Below are 25,356 nucleotides of genomic sequence, written 5' to 3' on the forward strand. Positions count from 1 at the left end.
TCATATTTGTGGGGAACCAAAGCCTTTTTCTGTCAGTTTTTCAAATATGTTGCCGGAAAACGTTCTCCTCTGCTCTGGAGATAACGAAACCTCAAGGAAGACATGAGAGATCTTGAATGCCATTGATTTTGTGATGCTGTGGTTTTGTTTTTAACTGTTCTCAGAACAATCGGTTTCATCATTGCGCACGCTGTTTTTAGCCACGGAGTATGGATCTGCTGTCCCTCTCAGTCCTGATGTTGATCATTTGAAGGGGGCTTCATCTTGAGTCACTGATCCAGTCCAGCAGCTCTAAATCAAACTTTGGCCATATAGAGATGTATGGGTGATGTCCTATATATCTGAACATGCTTTACCACACAGCCAAATAAAATGCTCATTAAAGTTGTCTATAAATGATGTCTTATGAGTCAAAAAAGAGGCTGGAACTCTGTTGTTTAACGAAGCAGATAGCAGACCTTCACTTGTTTTCACACCTTTTGATTTAAGGTACATGGACTGTAAGGAGACGCTCTCCTGCTCATGAGGAAGGAGTTTTGATCCCTCTTTGCCCATGGCCTGTTTTTTCTTTTTCTGAAAAATGATCTTCCTTTTACTCATCCTCTAAATTGGTCTCAGTACAACACAAATTTTGTGCACCTTCACCTCTGACAGCAAACCATTTCCAGCCAAAGCCCTCCCCAAAAAAAGACTCACGGTCAGGGGTTCACACCATCTCCTCGACTTGTAAATATTTGGGTTCTTGATAAAGAACTGTCTCATCATCACTAAAGTGAACCGTTGATGGCTGGATCTATATTTTGTAATAAAAAGAAAGGACAAAAAAGAAAGAGAAGCCCCCCCTTCCCCTTCTTCCTGGTGTTGTATGTACAATATTGCACGACGAAGCATAAAAACAAGGGGCTGTTGCATCTCGATTTCTCCATTTGGATTTTTTTTTTCTCTTTTTGTTTCCTTGGAAGCAAGCATCAGCAGTATAAAAGCATGGTTATTTATTGTGACAGTGTCATGTTTCTTTGATTAAAAAAAAGTGGAAAATTAACTCTGTGGTAGCTGTGTTTGTTTCAAACTGCACTAAATGAACACGAGGATGAAGAAGAATGCACTTGGTAGTAAGATCTAAAGGCTTTTTATTTTTTTCTGGAAAATAATTAAATATGAACAAGAGAATAGGCATACTTTGAACTACATGAAAAATAAGTCCTCAACAATAAAACCCCCAAAGTTCCCCCTCAATCATTCAAAGCAGGCTACAGCCAACAGAAGTACAAAAAAATAGAGATCATAGAAGAAAAAACCTGGACACTCACTTTTTAAGCATTCCAAACTGGAGACCTGTCAAATTCATAAACAATTTCCTCAGCTGGATTTTAGAGCCCCTGACCAGTCCACAGAAATGTTTAACAGCTTAAAATCCTTCGTAAGAACATTGAAAAGAAATCCAAAAGCATAAAAATCACCTTCACCTTCAGACAGTTTCTACTTGGTCCTTAGTTGCCGTTACACAGCTGAAGCACCCAATCATAACAGACTTCAAAGTCAGATTTTTCCTCCACAGATTTTTCCCTGTGGTCCAGTATCTGATCTATCTGATGCAGCTTTTTTATCATCCAGGATCCTCATAAGATTTAACTGCCAGCTAAAACAAATGTGTAAAAGAGAAACAACTTCTGATCCCCAAATAAAAAACAACATGAGACACAAGGAGGAAGCGGTCAGGACACATACAGTAGGAGTTTTTTTTCCCAGGGAATTTAATAAGCAACAATCATAACCAGATTAAAACGTTTGTAAAATGTCCATCCTGTTTTTTTTTCTTAAAAACAGCTCCACAAAAGAAGCAAAGAGCAACAAACACAAAAGAAAAAAAACATGTTTTTAAGTAAGACCTACATACAATGAGTTTCAAATTGACTATAAGGTATTTAAAACCTTCTAGGATGTCAGTGGTGTGTGTTTGTATAAGTGTGTATACATGTGTGTTTTAAGAAAGGTCCATAATGTGTCCAGGAAAGCTTTAAAGGTTGGAGAGCGTGTGCGCAGGTTCGGGAAGGTTGGGGAGGAGTCTGGCCCATTTTCTCTACCGTCTGGAGTTCACTCTCACTGGTTTCCTCTTTACCTGAAAGATAAAACACACACTCAGTTTCACAGTTTCAGGTGCACTGATCTCTAAAGCCACCTTTCCACCAAGCAGACCGGTTTGGTACGTCTCGGTACAGCGCGCAGTTTGTGGCGTTTCCACTGAGTCATCCCGGGACAGATCCCCAAAAAACGAGACAAGCCAGCCTACTTTTTTGGGACCCTTTCGTATGGGTGCTAAACTGAAGCAATCTGCTCTCGGAAGGTGGAGCAATACACTGCAGACTGGTGATTGGTCAAAAGAATCGTCACTTACCCCGACAGCGGCTGTATTTCTCCTGGCGGCACACAGTCTTCTGTAAAACAAAGCTTGATTGCACTTTGTTTCAAAGAGCTACATGCCAATCACAGAGAGGATGAAATGCTGCACGCTGCCTATAGTCTTTGTTGGATTTATTTGCGGGATAAACTGTGTCGCGCTGCCGTGGCGTCACGCTATTATTTAACAACTGGGGCTTTTGGCATCCGGCTTACTCGCCGCCTACCACGAGAGGGCACAGTCTGCTGTGGAAACGCAAATAGAATCAGGCTTAACTTTACCAAACCGTACTGAACCAAACCAGACTGCTTGGTGGAAACGCGGCTTATGTCTTCTGATGCTTCCTACAAACACTCAGCTGAGGCTTGAGGGTGGGACTTCTGAACACAGCAAGAGAGCTCATCAAACTTATTTCTGAAGTTTCGTCTTTGAAGGTGACCTTAAACATTAATCCAACTCACTGCCAGCCTCCCTGATCTTTCACCACTGTCTGGCTCTCCCTGCCAACCAGAAGCTTCTTCCCTCCTTGTAGACTTGGTATCTCCCTGCGAGGGTCTCTCCCTCTGTCTCCTCTCTGCCACAGACAAGCCTTCAGGACTGGACTCCTGCTCTTTCTCAGTGTCTCCCTCACTGCCCAGGAGAGGGGCCCATGACCCTGCAGCTCTCCCTGTCTCCTCTCCAGGCCTCAACCCTTTCTCTTTTTTCATCTCTGTGCTCTTAAATAGCAACCTAAAGAGGAGACAGCTGAGGGGTGATAAGATGAATGATCAGAAGGGACATAAAAGAAGCTGCAAAGTGAAATCCTCTCCCTCTTCTTTCCCCACTCTCACCTCTGCAAGTCGATCTGTCTCTTAGTCCCTTCGTCGTTCTGCTGTTTTGACATCTTGATGTTGATTGACTCTGTCGACGGGTTGGAGTTGGGGTCTGCTGCTCTCTTCCTTCCCCTGCCGGCTCCCGCAGGTGCCGCTGCTCCTTCTTTGTCAGCCGCTGCAGGTGCAGCAGGGGCTGATTTAGGTGGACGGCCGCGTCGTTTGACAGGTGATGCTTCTGTGTCTGCGTCAGGGGTCTTGTTCTGACTGGGCTCCTCCTGACAGGGACAGATGAGACAGCTCAGCTGAGACAAAGTTTCAGTGTGTGTGGTTTGATGCTCAGCCAGTCATCCTGTCTGGACTCACCTTCTTGAGGTCATCATTCTTGATAACTGGGTTCTCATTGTTCTCCTGCGCCCGGCTCTCTGCTGACTCAGTGGCTGCATTGCTGTTTTTACAAAACACACTTTAATACGACACAGTTTAAGGCAGTGGTGATGTTTTAGACCGATGTGCGAGTGTGTGCTTGCCTGTACCTGTTCTTGTTGATGGTTGTGGAGCTGAGGGGGGAGGAGTTGGTGCTGGTGTTACTGGCCGTGTCTGATACAGGTGTGGTCTTGGTGAAGATCCTTTTCCCTGGTACCGTCAGAGGCTTATTCACAGCACTCAACACTGGAGCTGGTTTAGGCTGAGAAGAGGAGTTTTAGCATCAGGTTAAATGGTGAGGAGCAGAATTCAGTTTAAATCCTTGTATATTAATGATTTGTGTGAGCCTAATCAGTGATCCATGTAGACTTTTTAATTAATTTGTTCTTGTTCCGCAGTCAAAGCGAAACACTGGTGTTGAAATAATCTCTTATCTTGGAATAAAAGCCAAAAACAATTTTTTGCCACCAACTTAACCATCTGCACAATTTTGAGTCTTACTTTGAGTATTCAAGCATTTAAAGCATTTTAGACCAAAGATCCCTTTGAGGTTAAGACATTTTATCGTGACAATGATTAGCTTAATATTAAGATTTTGTAACAATATACTGTGTAGTATTTTGCAACGATAGAATGAGGCCAAATTTATACTTTATGAGCGATTAATTTTGTAAACTTTGAGGAAATGTTAACTCCAGCAGTGTTCTCCACAGAGTGGGTGTAGGGGGTGGTCAACCCCCTTCATGGCCTAGTTGCTGGAAAACACCCCCTGAAGTTACCTCTTAAGAGCCAAAACATGTAATAATGGTGCCCTCCTGGTTGGAAAAACATGCTTAACTACCTTCTTAGGGGGCAAAAACACTATATTTGCCTTTTTTTCTCTTTTTTTTTTGCCCCTGCCTTTTGAAAAGTCTGTGCACGCCACTGCACCACAGTGTTTTTTGTTTTGAGTTGTTTTTTTTCTCTATAGTTGCACATTATGAAGTGATAAACATGTCACGATCATATGAGTATTGATCCCATGGCATAAAACTTGATTGGGCAGGGGTATTGGGAAAAATTAAGGGCAAGAACCTCACAATACAATAATATCAAGATATCATAATATTGTGATAGATTGCGTTATTCTACTCAGTAAACTTTTTGATTGAAAACAACTTTTCTATTTTATTGTATTTGAAATAATGAAAGTCTGGTTCAGTGTTTCATACACTTAACTTAAAACCATAAAGTGTGTCATGTTTGTCACTCAAACTACTGTGACATTAAACTAATGTTTAAAAGAAATGATTGGTTGAAAGACGTGGTCAATTGGTGAAACTGATAAATGTCACTTGGTGTAACCAATGTTTCTCATAAATAATCTAATATTGTGCAAAACATGACAATGATTATTATTTTATCAGTCAACTACACTGTAAAATTAAACTTTAAATGATTTTAAACTAACTGAACCAAGAACAGAGAGAAAACATTGATGTTTACGGCATCAAAACCCACATCATCAAGTTTAGGAATCAAATATTTTGAATATACTTTGAGATTATATTTGTTGATATGCTTTTCAGTGACATAGCACACTTTTACAATCGTTATAAGTTATTCTGCAAACCTCCCAGTTATGGTTCGTACCCCACTATGAGAAACACTGATTTAAGAGGATCTGTGTACAGTGCATGTTGTATGTGTATCCTTGAGCAAATCCAGTGTTTGCATTCACCTTTCCTGTGAGCAGCATTTGTCTCATGTCTGTCGACAGATACTCTTTATCGTTTTTGAAGTCCTGTAATGAGAATCAACAGAAAATCATTATGAGCAAAGGCGTAAGAGCATAACCATGAATATTTGATTGTCCATATTTATCTGTAACATGTAGTGGATATAAGTCATCCTGAGTAATGTGGGTATGAGAGTGTATGTATTGCCTTGTCCTGTACGATGAAGAACTTGGAGGGTAGGACCGGGTCTTTAGGGGAGTCCAGGTGACAGGCAGTGCTCTTGTTGGCGATAACAAAGAGGGCGACATCACAGACAATATACAGCTTCTGTAACCACAACAAGACAGGAAATGAGGTGAATGCCAACTTGCTTGCTTATCGACGGCCTTCCTGCAAACATTTTCTACTTTCACATAATTTTTGAAGACAGTCTCCAGAAAACAATGGATGATTGAGATTTTAGAAAACACCAGCCATGTGTGCATGTGTGACTATGACAGCATGAATACCTCATTGGCCTTTGCGTCATCTGGACACTGAGCATCCTTGGTCTGTTTGATATTCTCCACCATCTTCCTTAAAAATGCGTGACTGTTGTTCTCGTTCTTTGTCATCAACACCTCCAGCATGAACCACAGGCACCTGAACACACAATAGAAAAAGACATAAACAAGCTGCATGAGATAGAAGTAATCATCACTTCAACACTTCTTAACAGACGTTTTCAGAGCTGCACAATCTGATTTACGTTAGCTGAGGGCAAAAAATGTCAGCACTCACTCTTTGATGTCTCGGAGCTGTTCGTAATCCTGTGGTTTTGTGAAGTCTGGGTCGTGGGCCAGCAGGTGGATCATGTAGGGAACAACATACTCAGGAAGGAGAGAGACCAGTTTTTCTGATGACAGAGAGAAGATCATATTTCAATGACTTCAAGTTTCCATTTCTCTGATTTGACTTCAAAAAAGGAAACGCACAGCTTCAACTTGACAGCGAGGGAAGAGCTTTGTGTCTTCAAACTTGAGCAACTTGAATACAAACTTCTTAACTTGGCCTTCCTTTGTAAAAGCTGCTGTCTGATAAAACACTTTCTTTAAAACCGCTCCAAGCCAGATGATTAAAAAACAAATCCACTGGTTTAACACTCACCCTGAGCGAGTGGGTTCTGTTTGATGTACTCTCTGCGGACAGAGATGTTTTTGAGGAGGCACTGTCGAGCGTGAGCCCTGCGCTCCTTGACCGGGTCCTTTGCACACAGGGCAAAGACAGCCAGGTACTCCAGAGGCAGCATCAGTTTGACCAGAGCAAGGTGCAACTTCTGAGCAAATATCTGTCGGACCTGGTAGCACTCGTCCTGTTATAAGAACACAAAATAAAGATGATTTGTTCGACTGTGATTCAGCTTTTAATTTGTTTAATCTGCAGTGAGTCTGTGAGGAAACATGAGACTGACGTTGATAACAAGGCCACAAAGCTGATACTGTTCAGGTGTGATGATGTCATGGTAGCAGGGCTCCTGGGCCAGCTTCATGATGGCTCCACCCGCAGCCAGCCGAAGACGAGACATGTCCGATTTACTGAGGAGGAGAAAAACAAAACACAGAAGAAGGTTTAGGAGGAGAAAATATCTGGATTCACAACTGGCCAGATTGTAACCCCATAAAGTGTGACTAATCTATTGCATTTCTCCCCATGACACACCACCGCTAACTGATAGTTGTTCGTCTGATGTGCTGTTATTTTTTAATTTTGCAGGATGTGCACATTCAAAAATAAGAGTCAGCTATTTGTCTGCTGCATGTACCTGATCTTCTTCTGCTCTGTGAGGTCTCCCTCGCTGACCAACATGGCTGACAACAGGCGCAGGGTCGAGTTTGCTGACTTGGATTGGTTGTTTTTCATCCCTAGTAACCAGCGCACGAGCAGCTTGATGGCCTGAACCTGATGGAGCAGAAAGTGACGAAACCCATAAGAAAAGAGGTCACCATAAGTCTTTCACAGGGATTCAAATATGTTAAGTAAAAATGAAAGTATCATATTGATAACTGTGTTTATCTCTTACCTTAGCGAGGACCTCTGGTGAGACCTCCTCGTCAGTGGACCACAGCTTTCCATTTTTGTTTCCTACTGACTGCAGACACAGAGACACATCACAGTCACGTCATATCGACACAGGCACAAAAATACATATGACATCATAAGCGCAATATTGCATCTCCACCTACTCTGTCATTCATGAGCAAGTCCTTGACGATGAAGTTGGCAACAATGGACTTCATTGGTGAAGCAAACTGATCTGGAGCCAGCATGGAGATGTGGCCGAGGGACACCAGAGGAGTGATGAGCTGCTCTGGGACGTCTGCGTTCAGACTGCGTGACAGAGGCTGGAGGAGAAGGAACATGAAAACCAAGCACAACAAAGGTTAGAATAAATAATTTACTACAGTAAAACAGAGTGTGTCCTTGCAAGTTAGTGAAGAGCAGCGGTGTTTTACCTCAAAAATCTGTGCCAGCTGCACTTCTTTATTGTTGAAGATGGCGTGGATACAGTGGACGGCCTGCTTGGCCTGGTGAGGTGTGCCCCGCTTGGCTTTCTGATGCAGGATGGGAATCAGAGTCCTGGTGGACACATAAAAAAAGACAGTCAGGCCAACACAAAACAGATTACTCTTTTCAATGAGTCAAGCTGTGTCCGCCCAATCTTCACTTCAAAACCAGAGTGCTGTGTTTTTTATTCATCTTTTCTATGAGCCTGATGTAGATTCTCTTACGATCGTATCTGCTGCAGCTCTGTCTCAATCTTCTGCCCCGTGTTCCTGAAGATCTGGATAGCTGCCTCAGCCACTTTCTCATCCTCCATCTTTAGACACTGGAGCAGAGACTCGTAGGTTTCTGCTGAGTGGAACGCTGTTGGATGAGTGAATGACAAGACCTACACGCAGGAGAAAAAAAGCAGAGTGAGCAACTTTTCAACATCTTTATTTTTAAATTATCTTATTACTATAATTACAAAGATTAAAGGGAACCCTGGCTACCAGAACGTCATTTTGCTAAATGATCATTTTTTTTACCAGCTACATAAGAACGATAATAAAATCTCTCAAAATATCTTAGTTTGTTTAAAATTTGAAAAAATATTTTCACTCATAGGTCGCCATTGTTGTTTACGCTGCAATGACGTCTGGGTAGTGACGTCATATGGTTGCACTATTCTCAATCTCATATAGGATTTAACCTCACGATGCAAAGTCATGTCGTCTGTTCAACCATTTCAGTTTGAACCCGAGTGAAAATGATAATACTGAAAACAGACAATCAAACGAACTTAAAAATGAAGACAAACGAGGACGCGAAGAGGCGAGAGCCGGCCAAAGTCGCTGGTGTGCTTGCGGCTGCTACGTAGCTATATCAACGGAGAGGGAGAGCGTCTGCTGTAAGGAGGTTCCCTTTCTGTCATCAGCTGTTCAAGGTAACAATATGTAACTGTCCTTTGATTAAATTAATGCTATCAAAAATAATGTCAGTCACTAGAATCCTTCGCTGTTGTGTTTTTTACATGAGGATAACCGACGACTTGATGTTGTCCAATGGAAGTTGTTTACGCCCACAAGCGATTTCTCACAACTTCCTTTTTTTCTTGTCTTTTGGGAAGCTGTGCAGACTAACATCACTCTCCTTGTTTCCTTTCGACTGAAAAGTGCACCCAAAAGCAGCGCAATGTGGCAGAAACGGTGTTTTAAACTGTATTTTTTTTTAAACAAAAAACAATTCTTTATGTCTTTTCACAACAAATTCTTGTTTGAGACAAGCATTTAAGCATTTTTATGTCTATTAGTCCTTACAGTCGGGGTTCCTTTTAAGACACTGTTTAGTGTGTTGCACTCTCTGTTTACTAAAAGTCACATGTTACTTTCTGAGGTTTTGCTTTTGTACCTTGAGCAGCTCCAGGCCAGCACGGATGGCTGTGTCAGGAGTAACACCTTCCTCATCATCATCAGCTGTGCCCTCGATAGATTTGTTCAGCAGCTTCACCAGAGCACTGAAATAAAACATTTGAAGTCATTGAGATCACAATTTTTCAGATAATACAGCTCTCTGTGCTAAATGATAAAACTTGTCTTCCTCTAAAAACAGATCATGAAGAGTTACACTTTGTGACCTCAGCTCTTAGAGTGTATGTTTCCTCTCCTGTAGTGTTTTTCCATAGAGCAGGAAGGGTTAAACTTGTACCCTGTCTCAGGCCTGCAGTTACACGTCACCACCACAAGGTGTCTCAGTGAATGAGAAAAGACTGTTAATGGTATTACAAAATGTCACAGAGATGTTCATGCTCTCTCTGTCTCCATCACTGAGATCAGGGGACCACAGAGACTGAAGGTCTGTCTCATGACTGCCTGTTAGTGTTGCTATTAAAGATCTAATCTTATTAATCAGACTCTGATGGAAAATTTTGTATAACCCATTTTGCTGCACCTTATTTTTGGTCTGTTATGAAATTGAAGCAGACAGAAATAGTTTGTGCTTCAAGTAGAATTTCTCTGACCTGATGGCCTCAGAGTCGATGTGGACGGGGGCAATCCGCTCCAGCAGGAACTTCACCATCTCCAGGAATGGGTTGGTGGGCTGTTTGGGGAATGTCAACTTCCTGGTGATCTCCCTCTGCAAACATGACAGAGAATGCACCATTAATGAAAAGAAACAATGGATTTGTGTTCACGTAGAGCACAGTTTGTGTTGCCAAGTCTCATATGCAGAAAATACTTTTACAAAACATCAACCAGGCTAAAAGCGATGGGTTACTCTTTTTCCAAGTCTGACATGTTGTCATTCTTGACACCTCAGTGTTTGTGTTAAAGAGAGGAGCAGCCTGGTTGTTTGTGAGTGTGAGTGTATGTGTGTGTGTGTTCAGTGTCCACCCACCACACAGAGCTCAGCCTGTTTGCAGGAGCAGGTCGGGCTGATAAGCACCTCCAGCTGGATCCTGAGCTTCTCGTCCTCACCCAGAACCTGGTTGAACTTCTTCATGAAGTCTTGGGCCTTTCCAGCGTCTGGCAGATTCTCTGAAAACACAAAGAAGAGAAAAATAAACAAGCCAGCCATGATGAGCGCATCTTTTTTCAACTGGAAGAAAAGGGCAGAGGATTTGGGATGCATAAAACATAACTGCATGGTTTTTAACTTACTGGCAATACACATAAGCTTTCCGAACATGGCTGTGTTGTTGGCTTCAGACTACCAGGGGAAAGAGGGAGAGAAAACAGTCAGAGATATTCATTTTATGGAGGACGATGATTAAATTTGTATGAGCATCATCTCACCACTGGCAGTTTATGGAGGTCGAGCAGCTCTTTAACAAGGCCTCTGAGCATGTTCTGACACTTCCACATCTCGTTCAGCGCCCTGAAAGCAAAGATCAGTTACACCAGTGACAGACGAGAGAAGGAGCTGGGTTTGCTTGATACTGTGCCGCTGATTTTTCTCAGCAAGTGTTTTTGCAGTGCATATTTAAGTTCTCATCAGTACAAACAACAAAGAGAAAGACTCAGAGTTGCAGGCTCACTCACTTGACAGCGTTTGTGTCCAGGCAGGCGTACAGGTAGTAGAGACACTTCATCTTTTCCTCGGTGTCAAGACTGTGGGGGACCATGTACTGAGCAAAGATCTTCTCTACTAATAACCTGGAGGAAATGAGCACAGGGCTTATATTAAGAATGTGAATGATGTGAAATGAAAGAGAATAAAGCAGGTGAAACGCGCATGAAAGTTTAACCAAACAAATAAAAAAACCATAGCGACTGTCGCAGCATCTTCCAGGGAAGTCTGATTATTTAAAGTTTCTTTTTCCAAGCATCAACAGCAATAGGTGTGAAAACTGAAAATACAGTCTCCATTAATACATTATAACTCACTTGTCATCAATGCTGTTCTGATAGTAGATGTGCAGAAGTTTGTCTTTGATCCAGCTGATCTTTGCTGCAGACTCTTTTCCAGCCTCATGGTGCAGGCAGTATTTCTTAAAAAGCTGAGCCAGGCCCATCATGGCCTCTTTACGAACACGCCACTAAAAGGAAGAAGGTGAAGAAGAAGGGAAACAGAACAGACATGAGATGAGAGATGTTCACTTACATTCCTTGAAATATGAGGAAAAAAACTAGGGCTGAACGGTTTTGGAAAATAATCTGATTGCGATTTTTTTTAGACCAATACTGCGGGGGGGGGGGGGGGGGGGGGGGGGGGGGGTTTGTTATCTTCTGCATTGTTCACTTAACACAAGTTTTAAGTCATTTTATAGTATGACTAACCAACAAAAGCTACTGTTAGCATGTAAATAAGTCTTTTTTGCATTTCTTTATATAAAAAGAAAGAGGAACACTGTGAAATTTTACTGACCTCCAGTTGTCAGTAAGAGTAACAAACTATACAGAAAAAAAGTGACCAAGGGGTATGGCTCTACGATCTACTGGATGGATCTTTGTAGCCCACAGGGTTTTTTTTTTGCCAGAAAAAAAAAAACAGAATTTTGACTTTTGCTCGTTTTAAGGCAGAAAAAGTACAAGTGACTATATTCCCTCCAGGTCTGTGTACATGAAACTTTTGTTTTTTCCTAAATGCAGCCTTTGCGATTTGAAAATTGCTGTCTATTACATTGCGATGTCGGTTTAAAATCAATAAATTGTTCAGCCCTAAAAAACACCCACTGTGGTGAAAGAAGTCTTCAAAGACACAGATAAAAGTACAGATTAGTCTCACCCTCTTGTCCAAGGTCCTTTCCCGTACAAAGCCCAACAGCTGATCATTGACCAAGTTGAGATCTTTCTTCCCGGCATTGATGATGGTGACAATGACATCGTGACGAATGGCTTCCTCTGGGTCATGTGAACGGACTTTCAAGAACTCTGAATGAGAAATAAGAGAAAAAGAAATGTGACTCAGGTTTTCATCAAAGCTTAATATGAAAGGATGCTCTGTATTGGAGGGAAGAGGAGAGTGAAGGAGCAGCAGCAGGTTACACGAACACAAGAACTCACCTGTCAGGTCACGGGCCAGGTCTGGGTGGTTCATGAGGCAGTGGCTGGCAAACTTTACACACTCTAGCCTGACAGGAACGTGGATGTCATTGAACCTGGGGTCATACAAAATGAGAGTTAATGTATCATTAATCTTAATTTGAAAAAAGACCAAGACCCTTTTTTGAAGAAGCTTCTGTTTTTCATTCTGCTAAAACAAAACATTTGACCAAAAACTCAATCAACCAAGATTCATGTAGTCAACAAAATTACTGTAACAAAATCATCTGCCTTTCAAATTTTGTTTTGAAAGAGTTCCTACTGTGCTCATTTTTCACTAACTTGAAGATGAGTACATCCAAATAAAAAGCTTCTCATGTTTACAACCGTTCCCAGACAGCACCAGGGGAAATTCCTGTTCCAGCTTCATAACATCACATTCTGTGAGTAAGTGTCTGTGTTTGTGTCTGGGTGCTGTTCTTGTAACTCACCGCCCTAAGAAGCACTGCCACAGTGGTCTGTTCTGTGAGGCCAGCTCGGAGTCTTTGGCCCCAAACAACTTAGCTAGCAGCCGGACCACAGCTAATCGCTCCTCACCATCATTGCTCTGCAAACAGAGAAACCAACATCCAGCTTTGAATCAAATTATTATTTTTACTTTAACTGCTAAAAAAATAAACATGATAGGAAATTTATGTTGACCAGTCACTGCAAAGTCTACAGCATGTCAGTGAGAATGAAGAAGTGATACTGATATTATTTACAGTGGTATCTGTGTGCATGTTCTGTACAAAACCTCACCTTATTTTAGACAGCTCGAGGTAAAAAAATGACATTTTTCCATCATCAAAAGCACATCATTGCTATAGACTTAACACTATCTTCTTTAAGTATAATGTACAGTTATGATTAGAGTAAGGCATTAACGCATGTGTGTGTTAACCTTCAGTTTGAATTCCAGCTGTGGCATGACAGAGGTTAGCAGCATGGGGTCAATAGCAAACAGTTCCTGGATGAGGTCAAAGACGTGCTCCGATAGGTCGCTGACTGATGACTTCCCCATCACTAAAACCTGATTGAAGAACTGACAAACATAAAAAAAACACACAGTGAGTCATAAAATGCTTTCCTAGACAGTGGTTTAATAATATATGAAAGAGTCCGAGGAGCACAGTGAAAAGGACTCACGTTTGCGATGCACGTCTCTATGGTCTGAACGGTCCTCTTCAGTAGAGTCTTGGCAAGATCATACGCCTGTTTGTTCAGATTCTGCTCAAAGTGGAAAGAAAAACTAAATAAATTCACAGAACTCTGAGATTTCTTTACTGAAACATTTTGGGATTTGCTAACATAATATATTAATGTGTGTGTATACCTTGTGTGCTGGAATGAGGTTAATGAGGATAGTGTCCAACAGCTCCTGTGTGACTCCGTCTCCCTCCATGATGATTGAACTCATCAGATCCAACATGTGCATCTGCACCTTCTGGTTATGGCTGTTACTGCAGAGTGAGCACGAGAGGAGAGCAGAAAGAGAGTGTGAGAAAAATTGTGTCACCTGGTGGTAAATAAAACTAAATCAGAATTTTTTTTTTTTTTAAATGAATTAACCCCTGAGAAACTAGGGATATCCCGATATTACATTTTCACTTCCGATACAATACTGATACTGCAGCATTGAGTATTGGCCGATACCGGTATTAATCCGATACGATATCAGCATTAAACATGCATACTTTTACTACTTATTTTGTAGTATGTCTGTCATGTTAGAAAAGGCTCGATTAAGTGATATTATTTAAACAAAAAACAATAATCGGCAACAATAGGTATGAGGAAAAACTGACCCATTTAATATTAACCAATGGGTAACAGAAACTGCTTATATCGGAGATTTTAGATGCATTCTGATACGATAGTGATTAGGGATTGGCACCTTTCACATTTGAAACGATACGGTACCGATGCCCAGTACCTGGTAATTGGTACTGATACTCAACTGTACCTATTTTCGGTACTTTTTTTTAGCTGTATGTGGTTAAAAGTATCAATTTGTCTAATAATGAAATATATATTTTTTCAATTGAACATATTTCTTCTTTAATATATAATCTTGCATGGAAAATTGCCCGCTCTTCCACTTTCTCACAGTCACAAGGATGCACTTAGGTACCTAAACATGGTACCTTTTGATGTCATGTGAATCGTTACCAAGTACTTTTGACAGAATTCGGTTGGTACCTTTAAAAGTACCTAACTCTGTACCCATCCCTAATAGTGATACTTGTTTTTTGCTGATATCAGACCAATATCTGATATCAATATCCGACTGGGACACCTCTATGAGAAACATTGTTTAATAAAACCTAGGTAAATACTTAGCACTATCCTTATGTGGCACAGCTCTAATGCGATCTGGTACATGTTGCACACAGGCTTAAAGGGGCCATTTACATGTGTGGGAGATTAGCTACCAGCAATGTTAAAATCTCAGTGTTTGGGTGACCTTAAACTGTTGTGCAAGTAACTGACTTTTCTTAGTCATTTTTATGCCTCCTAGAAAAGAGGCAGTTGTTAGCGTTGGGAAAAAAGAAGTGATAAGTAAGGAATAAAGTATTAAGTAATACTTCAACTGTTTATTTGTTATCATTTTCAAAGGGTTACACAATACTAGCAAGTGACATGATCAAAATGAGGAGATTTTTCCACTGCTGGTTGATTCTTACTTGATGACGGAGAAAAGTGTTTTAAAAAGCTGGATGAAAATCTCGTTGCAGTCCTCCAACTCAAAGCAAATGTTGTACGACTTCACCCACGCCAGGTTCTGCAAAAACACATAAAAAACATTAACCCTTTATCAGAAACTTTATGTTCACTTTATGTTCAATTCCATCACAAGTTTAGCCCTTCATGCTTATGTTGTTGTTGTTATCTCCGTGCCTCACCTCCAGCAGGTAGAAGTATCTGTTGAACTGAGGGCTCTTTGTGTCTTCCAGCCCTTTAAGCTGCCTTGTGATAAACAGGAAGATGTCCTGGAGACATAGGAGAGGAAGAAAATTCAACATGTGATGGCATAAATTGTTTTCGTTATGGTATGCTGGAGTTCACAGACGAAAAAAGAAGCTTCCACCAAACTTTGAAAACAGCACATGTAATCTTAAAATAAACCAAAACACCAAAGTAGTTAAAGCTTTTATCAATACTCTGTTATCATGCAGGGAACTTCTTTAATCTGTTTATTTGAGCTCAAATTAATTTTTCAATAAAACTTGAGACATTTTTTAACCAAACAGCCAAAATAAATTACACATTAAACACATCTTTTTATCACACTTGGCTAAAAGTGTTAACCACAAACAAAATGTCAGTTAAACAAATGACATGCCCATAAAGTTTTGACAAAGCAGATTCAAATTTGACTTAGTGTAAAATAGGGGAACTGAGAAACTTTTACTGATTTTGAATTTTACTCCTTTGAGAATACAGCTTCAACACTAGCCCAGGGTCTTATCCTCACCTTGAGTTTGTCGTGGGAAGTGTAGGGAGCCTCTGGAGCATAGATCCTGAAGATGTCGGCCAGGCAGCAGGCCACGAGTAACCTTACATCTTTGTTAGGGTTCCTGAGGAAGAACTCTGAGGCGAGGTGGAGAGCCAGGGCGAGGTACTGCTGTTTCTCCTCCTCGGAGTCCTGATCCATGTCCATGTAGGTTTTCACCACCATCTATGAAAAAGCAAGGAGGGAAGAGGATGAGATAGGAAACAAAACAAGTTCTTAGGCTCAGGATTACGGCTCAGGATTTCAAATTTACAGCCACCTTTCATTTTCTCCTCTCTTACTGGTATTTTTGGTTAATTTGATACAGTAGCTATGCCTTGAACTGTATGTCACATAAAGCTGAACCAAACTAAATAAAGCCACACCAAATGAACTCTACTGAAAGGATCAACACTTCAGCTTCAGCACACACTATTCATTAACTATTACAGGTTGAGACATTAAGAAAGAAACATTTTGGAGGGAGTTTGAGTTTCTTCTGCAGATTTTTTAGAGAAAAAGTTAACTGAACATCTGCAAAGTCAATGTTTGAAGCTGCGTTGGTACCACAAATTACATAATGGACGATCACAGTTTTTAACTTGTGTGTGGTTACAATGATGGTCTGTAGATTGTGTTATGTTTAATTTCCATTTAAATAACCAAGTTAAGTCAAACCTAGACAACCAGTTTTGACAAGCACTTTTACGTTGAGCTAATGTAAAATCTCGATTAAGCAGCACCCTGCCTGTCCCAAAATAACACTGTGTCCTACCAACATGTGAGCAACATATGTTGTGTAGTGTTGTATGGCGTCATGTAGCACAAGGTGCTTGCTGTCCACACTGTATGCTTAAAAGTTAACCGCCATGAAACCATGTAAACAAACCAAACTGCTGTTAATAGGTAGACCTTTAGGGATAAATAATGTCAGTGAAGAAATATGTTTCCCAGGAAAGGAGTTATCTGGTTCTGCAGCCTGGCTGGTATGATCTTAGAGGACAGCTCTAGTTAGGGATGGGAATTGATAAGATTTTGTCAATACTGATGCCCTTATTGATTCTGCTTATTGATCTGATTCTTTATCGATTCCCTTATCAATTCCTGTTGTGAATTTTCTTGGTACAAAAAGTGGCTTAACAGGTTTTCTGTGTCAACAACATTTAATTGAGTTTATACTGTAAGTGAATAAAATGTAATTGGTCCCTGAGTCTGGATATTTCTGGGCATAATTATACAGAAACAGGTAAAGATTGCACACACTGTGATTGCGTTGATGTAATGTGTTGTAATATATTAATAATTCAAGTAGGCCATCTAGTGTCTCAAAGTGGTTATAGCAATGTTTTAAGTTGTTTGGAAGCTTTCCGTAGTTATGAAGTCAGCCATGAGCCTTTCAGTTGCCTGTTAGGTTCAAATTCTCAGTATTTTTTACAAAGAGTTGATGTGATATGTTTCTGTGATGAAAGTTGAAAATCTATTCTGAAGCTGAAGTTATACTGATGTATGCTAACTGCTAGCATCAAGCTTGCGCTATTTTGTTATTTTGGTAAATAAGGTGATTTATACCATTTTGAATGTACTGAATATGAATCCCCTGAGAGAGAGTGATGTACATTTCTCTATGAAGTCAGTTCTTCAGTAAAACTGAAAGCTGAAAATCCTGAATTAGAGTTTTCTTGGGAAACGTTATCTAACTGCTAAGCTAAGTTTGCTGCAGCAGACTAGTCAATGTAAGGCCCGGTGGCTCTGGCACAATGTAAAGAATTGATAAGGGAATCGTTAAGCGCAAAGGCTGACGATATCGATGGATTGAAACATTTCTTATTCTCAACAGGAACCGATTTCCATCGATTTCCATCCCTAGTTTTAATCACATCACGTCATGCATCTTCAAATAAGTCTCCAATGAACTAACTTTCTAAAAGACTACACTTCAGTAAGTGACGTTGTGCCTCCACCCAGCTAGTTTAGGATCTTGCTCTAGCTGACCGACAATCAGCACATACTTTTATAAGAAGAAAACTAGATGTATGTTAAATAGTGTAACATGGACAGCCCTGTTATTTTCAAACACACTCCAAAAGTTACTTTCAGTATGAATGAGATGCATGCTACCCTCAGGTTCCAGGATATATCAAAAAATGAAGCAACAATGCCAGTTCCCTTTCACAAAATGTTAAATGTCTGAGACAAAAAAAGACGTTCCCAATCATAACCCCAGGTACGTTAGTCCAACTTTGAGAAGTTTGACTGAGTATGCAGTCTAAAAGGCGCCATCTTTGAACACTGAATCTCATGTTTTTAATACAACTGTTTAATAAAATCAGACGGCCTTCTTTTGTAACAGAAGAATTAAGGTAGTTATGTTTGAGCTGTTGGCTTGTGAATTAGGAGTAGCTTAAACAGCTGCATAGTCTCTTTTTGACCAATGAACAAATCTCTTAGCCTGTCAGTGCTTGTTTAAGGAGACAGTTGGAGTTGACTAAACAATGCTTGTGTGCACAAGCAATAAGATCAAATAAGTAAGAATTCAAAAAGAGAGATCAGAGATCAGGCTGGATACTTTGAGAGTGGGTGGTAACTTTAAGGGAGGTAAATCATAAAAATGAAAAGACAGGCACCAAAGAAGCAACTAATAAAGGTTAAAATGGTTATAATGGCAGGACTCATATTTAATTTTAGAGCTAGTCAGGGTTAAACACAAGCACTTCTGTCTAAAGAGCACTCTGGCATCTCAGCAGGTATGGATAAGCACCAGGACACCACGCCACTCTGCGAGATACATGAGAGAGAAAGGGAGGTAAAGCAGAGCAGAGGAGCTCACTGAACAGCCAGGAAGCCAGCGGGGGTGGGGGATGGGCCAACAGCTCCAACAAACTGCAAAGCACTCACTCCTACACACTCTTGTACACACACTCACCCCAACCCTCCACCGTTCTTAGCTGAAACAGTCTCAACCCAGCAAATGAAGGCCCTCCACACACAAAGGAGTGTGTGGGTCTGTGTGTGTATTTATGCAACATCAATTTAGCTTAGTTGGTTCAAACTCAATTTAACATCAGAGAATATAACAGACCTTTTAAATCTTTGCTTTTCAAAGTCTGAAACTCCAACAAAGTTTCAAAAAGCAATAACGCACCAATACATCCCTGGAAGGTAAGTATTAAAATAACTTCTCATAAACTGTCCCAGCAAGTATTTCCTTTTCCAAAGCTTGGAGACATATTGCTGTACAGGTCAGGTATGAGAGCACCGGGAAGCAGAGTAAAAACAGCATCAATCAAAGCTCCACATTCATTTTCCAAATATAAGCAATAAGACCCTTAGAAACGAGGATAGTTTCAAAGAATCATCAACAAGAACAGGAGTAACTAACATTTTATTTGCTACTTTCAGACAGGATAGCTAAACGCCAAGTTACAATGTCTCCAGAGTTAGTTTCAAACAGCAAATTGCATCTTTTTAAATGACAAGATACAAGCACCCAACAAGGGATATACTCCCTAAGACCAAAGAGAGAAGAATTAACACAGCAGTCATCCAAAAGTCAACTCAGTTAAGACACATGTTCACAATCTATAAATGTGAAAACAGTGGAAGAGATTGTCTCTGGTTTTAGTTTATCCACTTGCTGTCTTGACATTTTACCCACTATCCTCCTTAAAAAGTACTGAGCAGTGAGGAGAAACAATTTATTTCGATAGTTATCATCTCTTTGACATGAAACATTTATCTAAAGCTCTGAAAACTGAAGTCATCCAGCCTCTCCAGGAGAAGAGTAATCTTGAAGACTCTGTATTCAATGATTACCAGCTGAAATCGAACCCACCGTAATATTTAGTTACCAGTTAGTCATATAACTGTTTTAGTAAGTTCAGCTAGTTCACTAACCAAACAGTCATTAGTTAAAGCCTTCGTCAAAGCAAATGTCCAAGGCTTGTGGAGTTCCACAAGGCTCTATTTTGGGACTTCTACTTTTCCATAATCTCATTGATTTAAATCATATAAAGTAATAAAGTAGCCTATCATAGTTACACAAAGAGTAGATAAGCATATAGTGAACTAATGTCAGGCAGTCATAGCCCTGTTAAATCTCTCTTTCACTGAATTGAACAAATTCATGATCGGGTGCGACAAATTTCCCTCCACTTCAATGGAGTTAAAATTGACCACATCAAATCAGTTACTTCTTCTGTTTTGAACTATTTAAAACCATTGCTGAAATCAGAGGAATAAAGTCAATCCATGACCGTGAAAGTCTTGTGTATGCTTTATATCCAGCTGATTGGACTGCTAAATTTGTTCACAGTGCTGTCAGAAAAGAGGTGTTCAGCAAATTCAGGAATTCAAAGTGCTGCTTACTAATAGTGATGACAACGAAGAAGTATGACCACAGTACTACCTTTACCACCTTTTCACTGGCTAACAGTCCCAGTGAGAAGATCTGACATGCTTGTGGCTTATGAACTGTTTTGTTATCAAGCAGCACAGACCTAGAATTATGTCACAGGAGATGTTGGCCTGACCACAACTGTGACCATTTTGAAGTTCCAACTTTCTTAGTTGCGTTGCTTAATCTACTCTAATAAATTCAAACTTATCTAGAAACTCATTGAAAATATTCATTAATCAATTTTACTAGGACAATTGCAAAATATGCAAGCTATTATTGTTTTGTTTCTAACTGTCAAGCACTGTTGTTTGCGCAGTACTTTTCCTACATAAATGGTGTGCTATAAATCAAACTGCCTCACCTTTGTTCTGTTCAAACAGGTAAGCCTGAGTATTGAACCTTTTGGCAGCACCACAGGAAAAACTAATCCCCTTCCACCACTGTGACAGGGGCAGTTGAGTGGAGGTCTGAGTGGTGATGGAAGCTCTGGCAAAGGAAGAGTCCAGCAAAATAGCCCTAGCACAAGTTTCACAATATCAATGTGATGTGATCTGGCTGCACAGCTGGTTAGCTGTTCAGATACATGTAAGCCCTGATACCCAATTTGTTAAGGAGAACAAAAATGCTTGTCTCTTGTTACCTTGCAACAAGTACTATGGTGGACAAAGTCACTAATATAATACCTCACAGATGGCAAACTAATTAGCTCCAATCATAAAAAACAGCCAAGTATTGGCACCTGAAAGTAGTTAAAACTTTCTACTTTTTCAACTGGCCCGGCCTTACTGTCAATATTTTCTCAAACCTCAATGTCACAGATCCACTGCTATTCTTTAACAGAGAGCTTCCAGGGCTTGCTGTACACATGGAAACGCCAACAATTATTACATAATCATGCCTGGTTTCTTTTATCTAAAAAGGGGGATAATGCCAGGTAGTATTTTACAAGGAACAGAGTATCAGAGATAGATGCTCATTTTTGTTATTGTACAGATGTTGAGGAAAATTTGCAGTGTCGAAAAAAAACGCTGTACAATAATTAAACTTAGTTGCTACAGAGGGCACCAATGAACCATAATTTGGGTCCAATCTGGCACCTATGAAGCAGGCTATGGACTACAAATACTTATCATTACATGGGTAGAGGCATTTACTGTAGTGTTTACCTTGTCCTGGTAACCCAAGTGAGGCCAAAAGATTTCAAAGGTATGGTGATGACTTTCAACATAACTTACAGATGTGAAGTTGGCATCAACGCCTCTTTCTAAGGTGGTTTACAGGAGTTCAGTCCCATTAAAAAGAGAAATGTTTATCTTTTGCTTGAAAACAAAGATAAATGTTCACATAAGAACGGCAGGAAACTGGGTATAAATCTGTTCTATGACATAATGGTGAGTAAAAACAAACAAACAATCAAACAAGACTTACAAGGCAGTAGAGCTGGAACGATTCCTCGAATGATTCGAGGTACTCGATTACAAAAAATACCTGAGTAATTTTCTCTGCCTCGAGGAATCGTTTGATCTTAAAAAAGATCAAAGAGTGGTATTTCAAATAGAGCTGGGGCCATATTAAGAGAGTTTTCAGACCCTTCAAGCTACCTTATACAAAATAGCAACTAGCAACAAATCTAGCTTCTTTTTTGGAGTTTGGGGACTAATGGGTCATTCTACGAAACGAGTGCCATTTGGGTCCGCAACATTTGATGAGATGTACAAGGCACAAAAAAATGTATCAAAGTGTGTTTACAAATTTTGGAGCTACCAAAGCAAGTGCTCTTACCGACATGCTGTATCAGAAAATTCTATTTCTTAAAGAGGAAAAATTTTCCTTTGATAAATAACTGCTCTTTTTAACTAAACAAAAATGTATTTTATCCGATTACTCATTAATCGATGGGATTTTCAGTAGAATACTCTAATACTAAGATATTCGATAGCTGCAGCCCTACAAGGCAGTTCACCCAAGTACAACAAAAACAAGCTACAATTCAACCAGTGTCAGCAAAAAAGATGATAAGCTTAGTAAAAGTCAAATTCATGTTAGAGGCATTACATTGGATCACTTTACCTGTGTACCCTGCAAAGCAGCTGGTAAATGTATACTCTGCAAATAAATGTGACCTGCATGCTGCCATTTAGACAACCTCAAACTAAACCCCTACAGGGTCAAATATGAAGACATGTCTCAAACTGCTTACCACAGTAACTGGACAGAAAGATAAAGCTACTTATGATAAGGGATGACTGTAGATGACTGCATCCCTGAGCCATCAGCCTTCTAAAATGAGCTGCCTGCTGCTGGCTTAATGCCCTACTGGCAGTATAACACAAAGCTTAATTGTCTTCTTCAAGTCAAGTAGCTGGATTACTGCATATGTAATCAGTGTCAGCCTCTATAACTCAGCAGAACACAGCAGAGGTTAGATGGATCTGTAAACATCTGTTCTAAACAGTCAACAGCTCTCCTTCAGCAAAATTGACCGGCTTAACTTATGCCAAGGGTTTTTTACTGACTAGTCTCACAACACTGCTTTATAAACAGTCAATATGAAAGGAAACAGTTCCAGCACTTGTGTTGTAAATTATCAAATGTGGTTAAAAAAGTCACAAGATCAGGGTAAACACAGCTGCACTAATGCCACCATTAAAACATTTAAACAGCAAAGGATTTGTGTGTGTGTGTGTGTGTGTGTGTGTGTGTGTGTGTGTGTGTGTGTGTGTGGGGGGGGGGGGGGGGGGGGGGGGGGGTTAGCTATCATTTCTTTTTCAGCTTCTTGTTAGCCCATTTGATCCAGATTTCTAGCAGCATAGATAAGCATGTGTTCTTAAATTTTTCATATGAGCAAACAGTGAGACTATGCTAGTTTAATGTTCAAAATTAGTTTCTTTAAAATGACAGATCTAAATGCAACACAAGTCTATGTTTTGTTCCTCTGCAGTGAAGATAGCTTTTTTGGACTGTTTGCTTTTCCTGAACTGACACTTCGGGATCATCCCATTTCTTTCTAGCCTTCAGTAACATAAATGCTCATAAAGTAGTAAAATTTATAACTGAAACTGATCTGCCAACACCTCCGATTTATACATGAGACTCCCCTTTTTTAAACACCCCCCCCACACACACACACACACACACACACACACACACTTTTAAGTATGGTCCTGTGATCTCTAACATTTTAACAAGTCAAAGCAAGTCCTCTACTTGTGCCTTATATCCAAACCTCAAAGAACACCCACCCACCCCTCTCCCTGAAGTTGGTTTAATCCAAATCAAATGAGATCCTCTATGACTGCAGGTTACACATACATACAGACACAGGTAGCTGTGTAACACTTGTTGCTCATTGTTTGTTAACACATCAACTCTATTTAAAAACTCTTTTTATTTTTGCATGAGCCAAAACAGTAACATGTAGTATCTGGTCAATGTAATTCAGTGAAACCAATATTATTACCTCCTGAGATGAGAAGCAGCAGAGGGGGATGTGACAAAACGAGGAAAATAATTTTTCCTCAAGACTGTAGTCGATACTATTATAAAGTATTATTTTATTCATATTTTGACCTGTAAGGTGAGGGATGATGGTGTTAGTAACAGGCATATGTTGAAAAGCAGCTAAACATAAAAGCCTGTTAGTTAACAGCTGCAGTAAGCATCATAGATTGATGCAATACAGAAAAATATTTGTGTATTTCATTTGCCGACCTTTAGCAGAAACCCTTTAATGAACGTACCTTCAACCGTTTGACAACCTCATCGTTGCTGATTTTGTCCGTAATCTCCTTCACTCCGGGGGGATAGGTGATCTTTCCGTCCCCCGCCGGTTTCTGCTGTTGCGGGAACTCCATGCTTGTTGATGTTTAATCCACACGGTCTTCTACTGGCCTCTATGGGTCAGAAAACAAAAGTTCAACACAACCATGCTACCGCACTTACCAAAACCTCTCAATAAGCATCAATCCTTTGTACCTATTATCCATTAACCCCCTTAAATCTCATTACACAGTTAATGCATATTTTACGATGTTATAATCTCGAGAACTTTCCGGACGTAGAGCCGACATTACACCCGGATCGTGCATATTATTAGCGTACATGCTAAAGTACATCCAGCTCTGTTTTCCGTGTAATTTAAATCAAATACAGCCCGGCCAAACAAACCAGCTTAACGGCATTTCGGGCAACCTTATGGGTCTTTGATTAGCTAAGTTGTAAGGAAGCCACTTTAAAATAGTAAGAGAGCTGCCGGTGTTCGTCCACTGTCATGCATGTTATGGAATTAGCTAGCGGCTAGCATTTTGCGGGAAGGAGGCAACGTTAGCAGCAAGCGGCTAATATGCGTTAGCCGTGAGGGCTAACTGGTTAGCCTAGGCCGCAAACTATTCAGGTTTCCATCACATCTTCAGCTACACACAATCACAGAGGAAGTGAACTATCGTATTATCACTACCTCAAATACCCATTCTCGCATTCAATTCCAGGTTTTCACATCAAAAGTAACTACTTTATGAAGTTAAATTTTGAAGCAAAATTACTTGTTACTGTCTTTTTTCAACTTCAACGCATCGCTTCGTACTGCCGCTAGTTCACTGGGAAAGGAGGGCTGCTACCGTCGCCCTGAGCCCTCCTCTCTCACCACAACTTGCCCTCACGGATGATTGTGAGCAAGCAAAGAAATGAAAAGAATATCCATTTTCAGGCACATAACTTCCAGGATATTTGCCAAGCGTTTCCTCATTAGTATTTACCTCTCAAGTAGGCCGTTTTGATTCATTAGTCTGACACAGGTTGGGTTTAGTTTTCGGCACAAAGCTCTCTGTCCGTTCAGTCAGTGCTGTCTTTTGGAAGGCTGGATGCAGAGCGCCCTCTACGGTTTCGCAAGAGTACTGCAGAATGGGATACATGGCGGGAGTCTGAAACAACCAGCTCGCTCGCTTGCCTCATTCTCCATCTCATGGCCATTTGTTAATATCGACCGTCTGTGCGCTTTATTAAACACTATATTTATTCAGCTTTTCTTCAATAAAAATCTAAGTAATTGACAGACAATCATACAAAAATGAT

The 25,356-nt window shown here is 40.4% G+C and overlaps 1 protein-coding gene across 4 annotated transcripts; it reads right to left on the reverse strand.

The window, feature by feature from the left end:
* Nucleotides 1-1,150: 1,150 nt before the first annotated feature.
* pds5a (PDS5 cohesin associated factor A) lies at nt 1,151-25,220 on the reverse strand. 4 transcript variants are annotated; one of them, XM_074690794.1, is made up of 33 exons: nt 24,828-24,958; nt 24,027-24,179; nt 15,873-16,076; nt 15,301-15,387; nt 15,082-15,179; nt 13,731-13,857; nt 13,544-13,624; nt 13,299-13,439; nt 12,847-12,962; nt 12,377-12,471; nt 12,099-12,244; nt 11,258-11,409; nt 10,913-11,026; nt 10,667-10,748; nt 10,532-10,580; nt 10,269-10,408; nt 9,892-10,007; nt 9,282-9,387; nt 8,120-8,280; nt 7,844-7,967; nt 7,574-7,732; nt 7,411-7,479; nt 7,153-7,289; nt 6,802-6,925; nt 6,498-6,702; nt 6,132-6,246; nt 5,861-5,993; nt 5,559-5,678; nt 5,354-5,416; nt 3,744-3,895; nt 3,574-3,655; nt 3,229-3,485; nt 1,151-2,119 (listed from the first exon to the last, which is right to left on the reverse strand). In XM_074690794.1, the coding sequence occupies exons 2-33, from the start codon at nt 24,138-24,140 to the stop codon at nt 2,116-2,118; spliced, it is 3,873 nt and encodes a 1,290-aa protein (XP_074546895.1). In that variant the 5' UTR covers nt 24,141-24,179; nt 24,828-24,958; the 3' UTR covers nt 1,151-2,115. The 4 variants fall into 4 exon arrangements, with proteins under 4 accessions (XP_074546895.1, XP_074546903.1, XP_074546912.1 ...); XM_074690802.1 differs by lacking the exon at nt 24,828-24,958 and adding an exon at nt 24,743-24,822; XM_074690811.1 differs by lacking the exon at nt 24,828-24,958 and adding an exon at nt 24,262-24,468.
* Nucleotides 25,221-25,356: the final 136 nt, after the last annotated feature.

The sequence above is a fragment of the Halichoeres trimaculatus genome, unplaced genomic scaffold (genome assembly GCF_033239565.1).
Source record: "Halichoeres trimaculatus isolate MK-OKI-2021-1 unplaced genomic scaffold, fHalTri1.1 fHalTri1_scaffold_2, whole genome shotgun sequence".
NCBI classification, from domain to species: domain Eukaryota; kingdom Metazoa; phylum Chordata; class Actinopteri; order Labriformes; family Labridae; genus Halichoeres; species Halichoeres trimaculatus.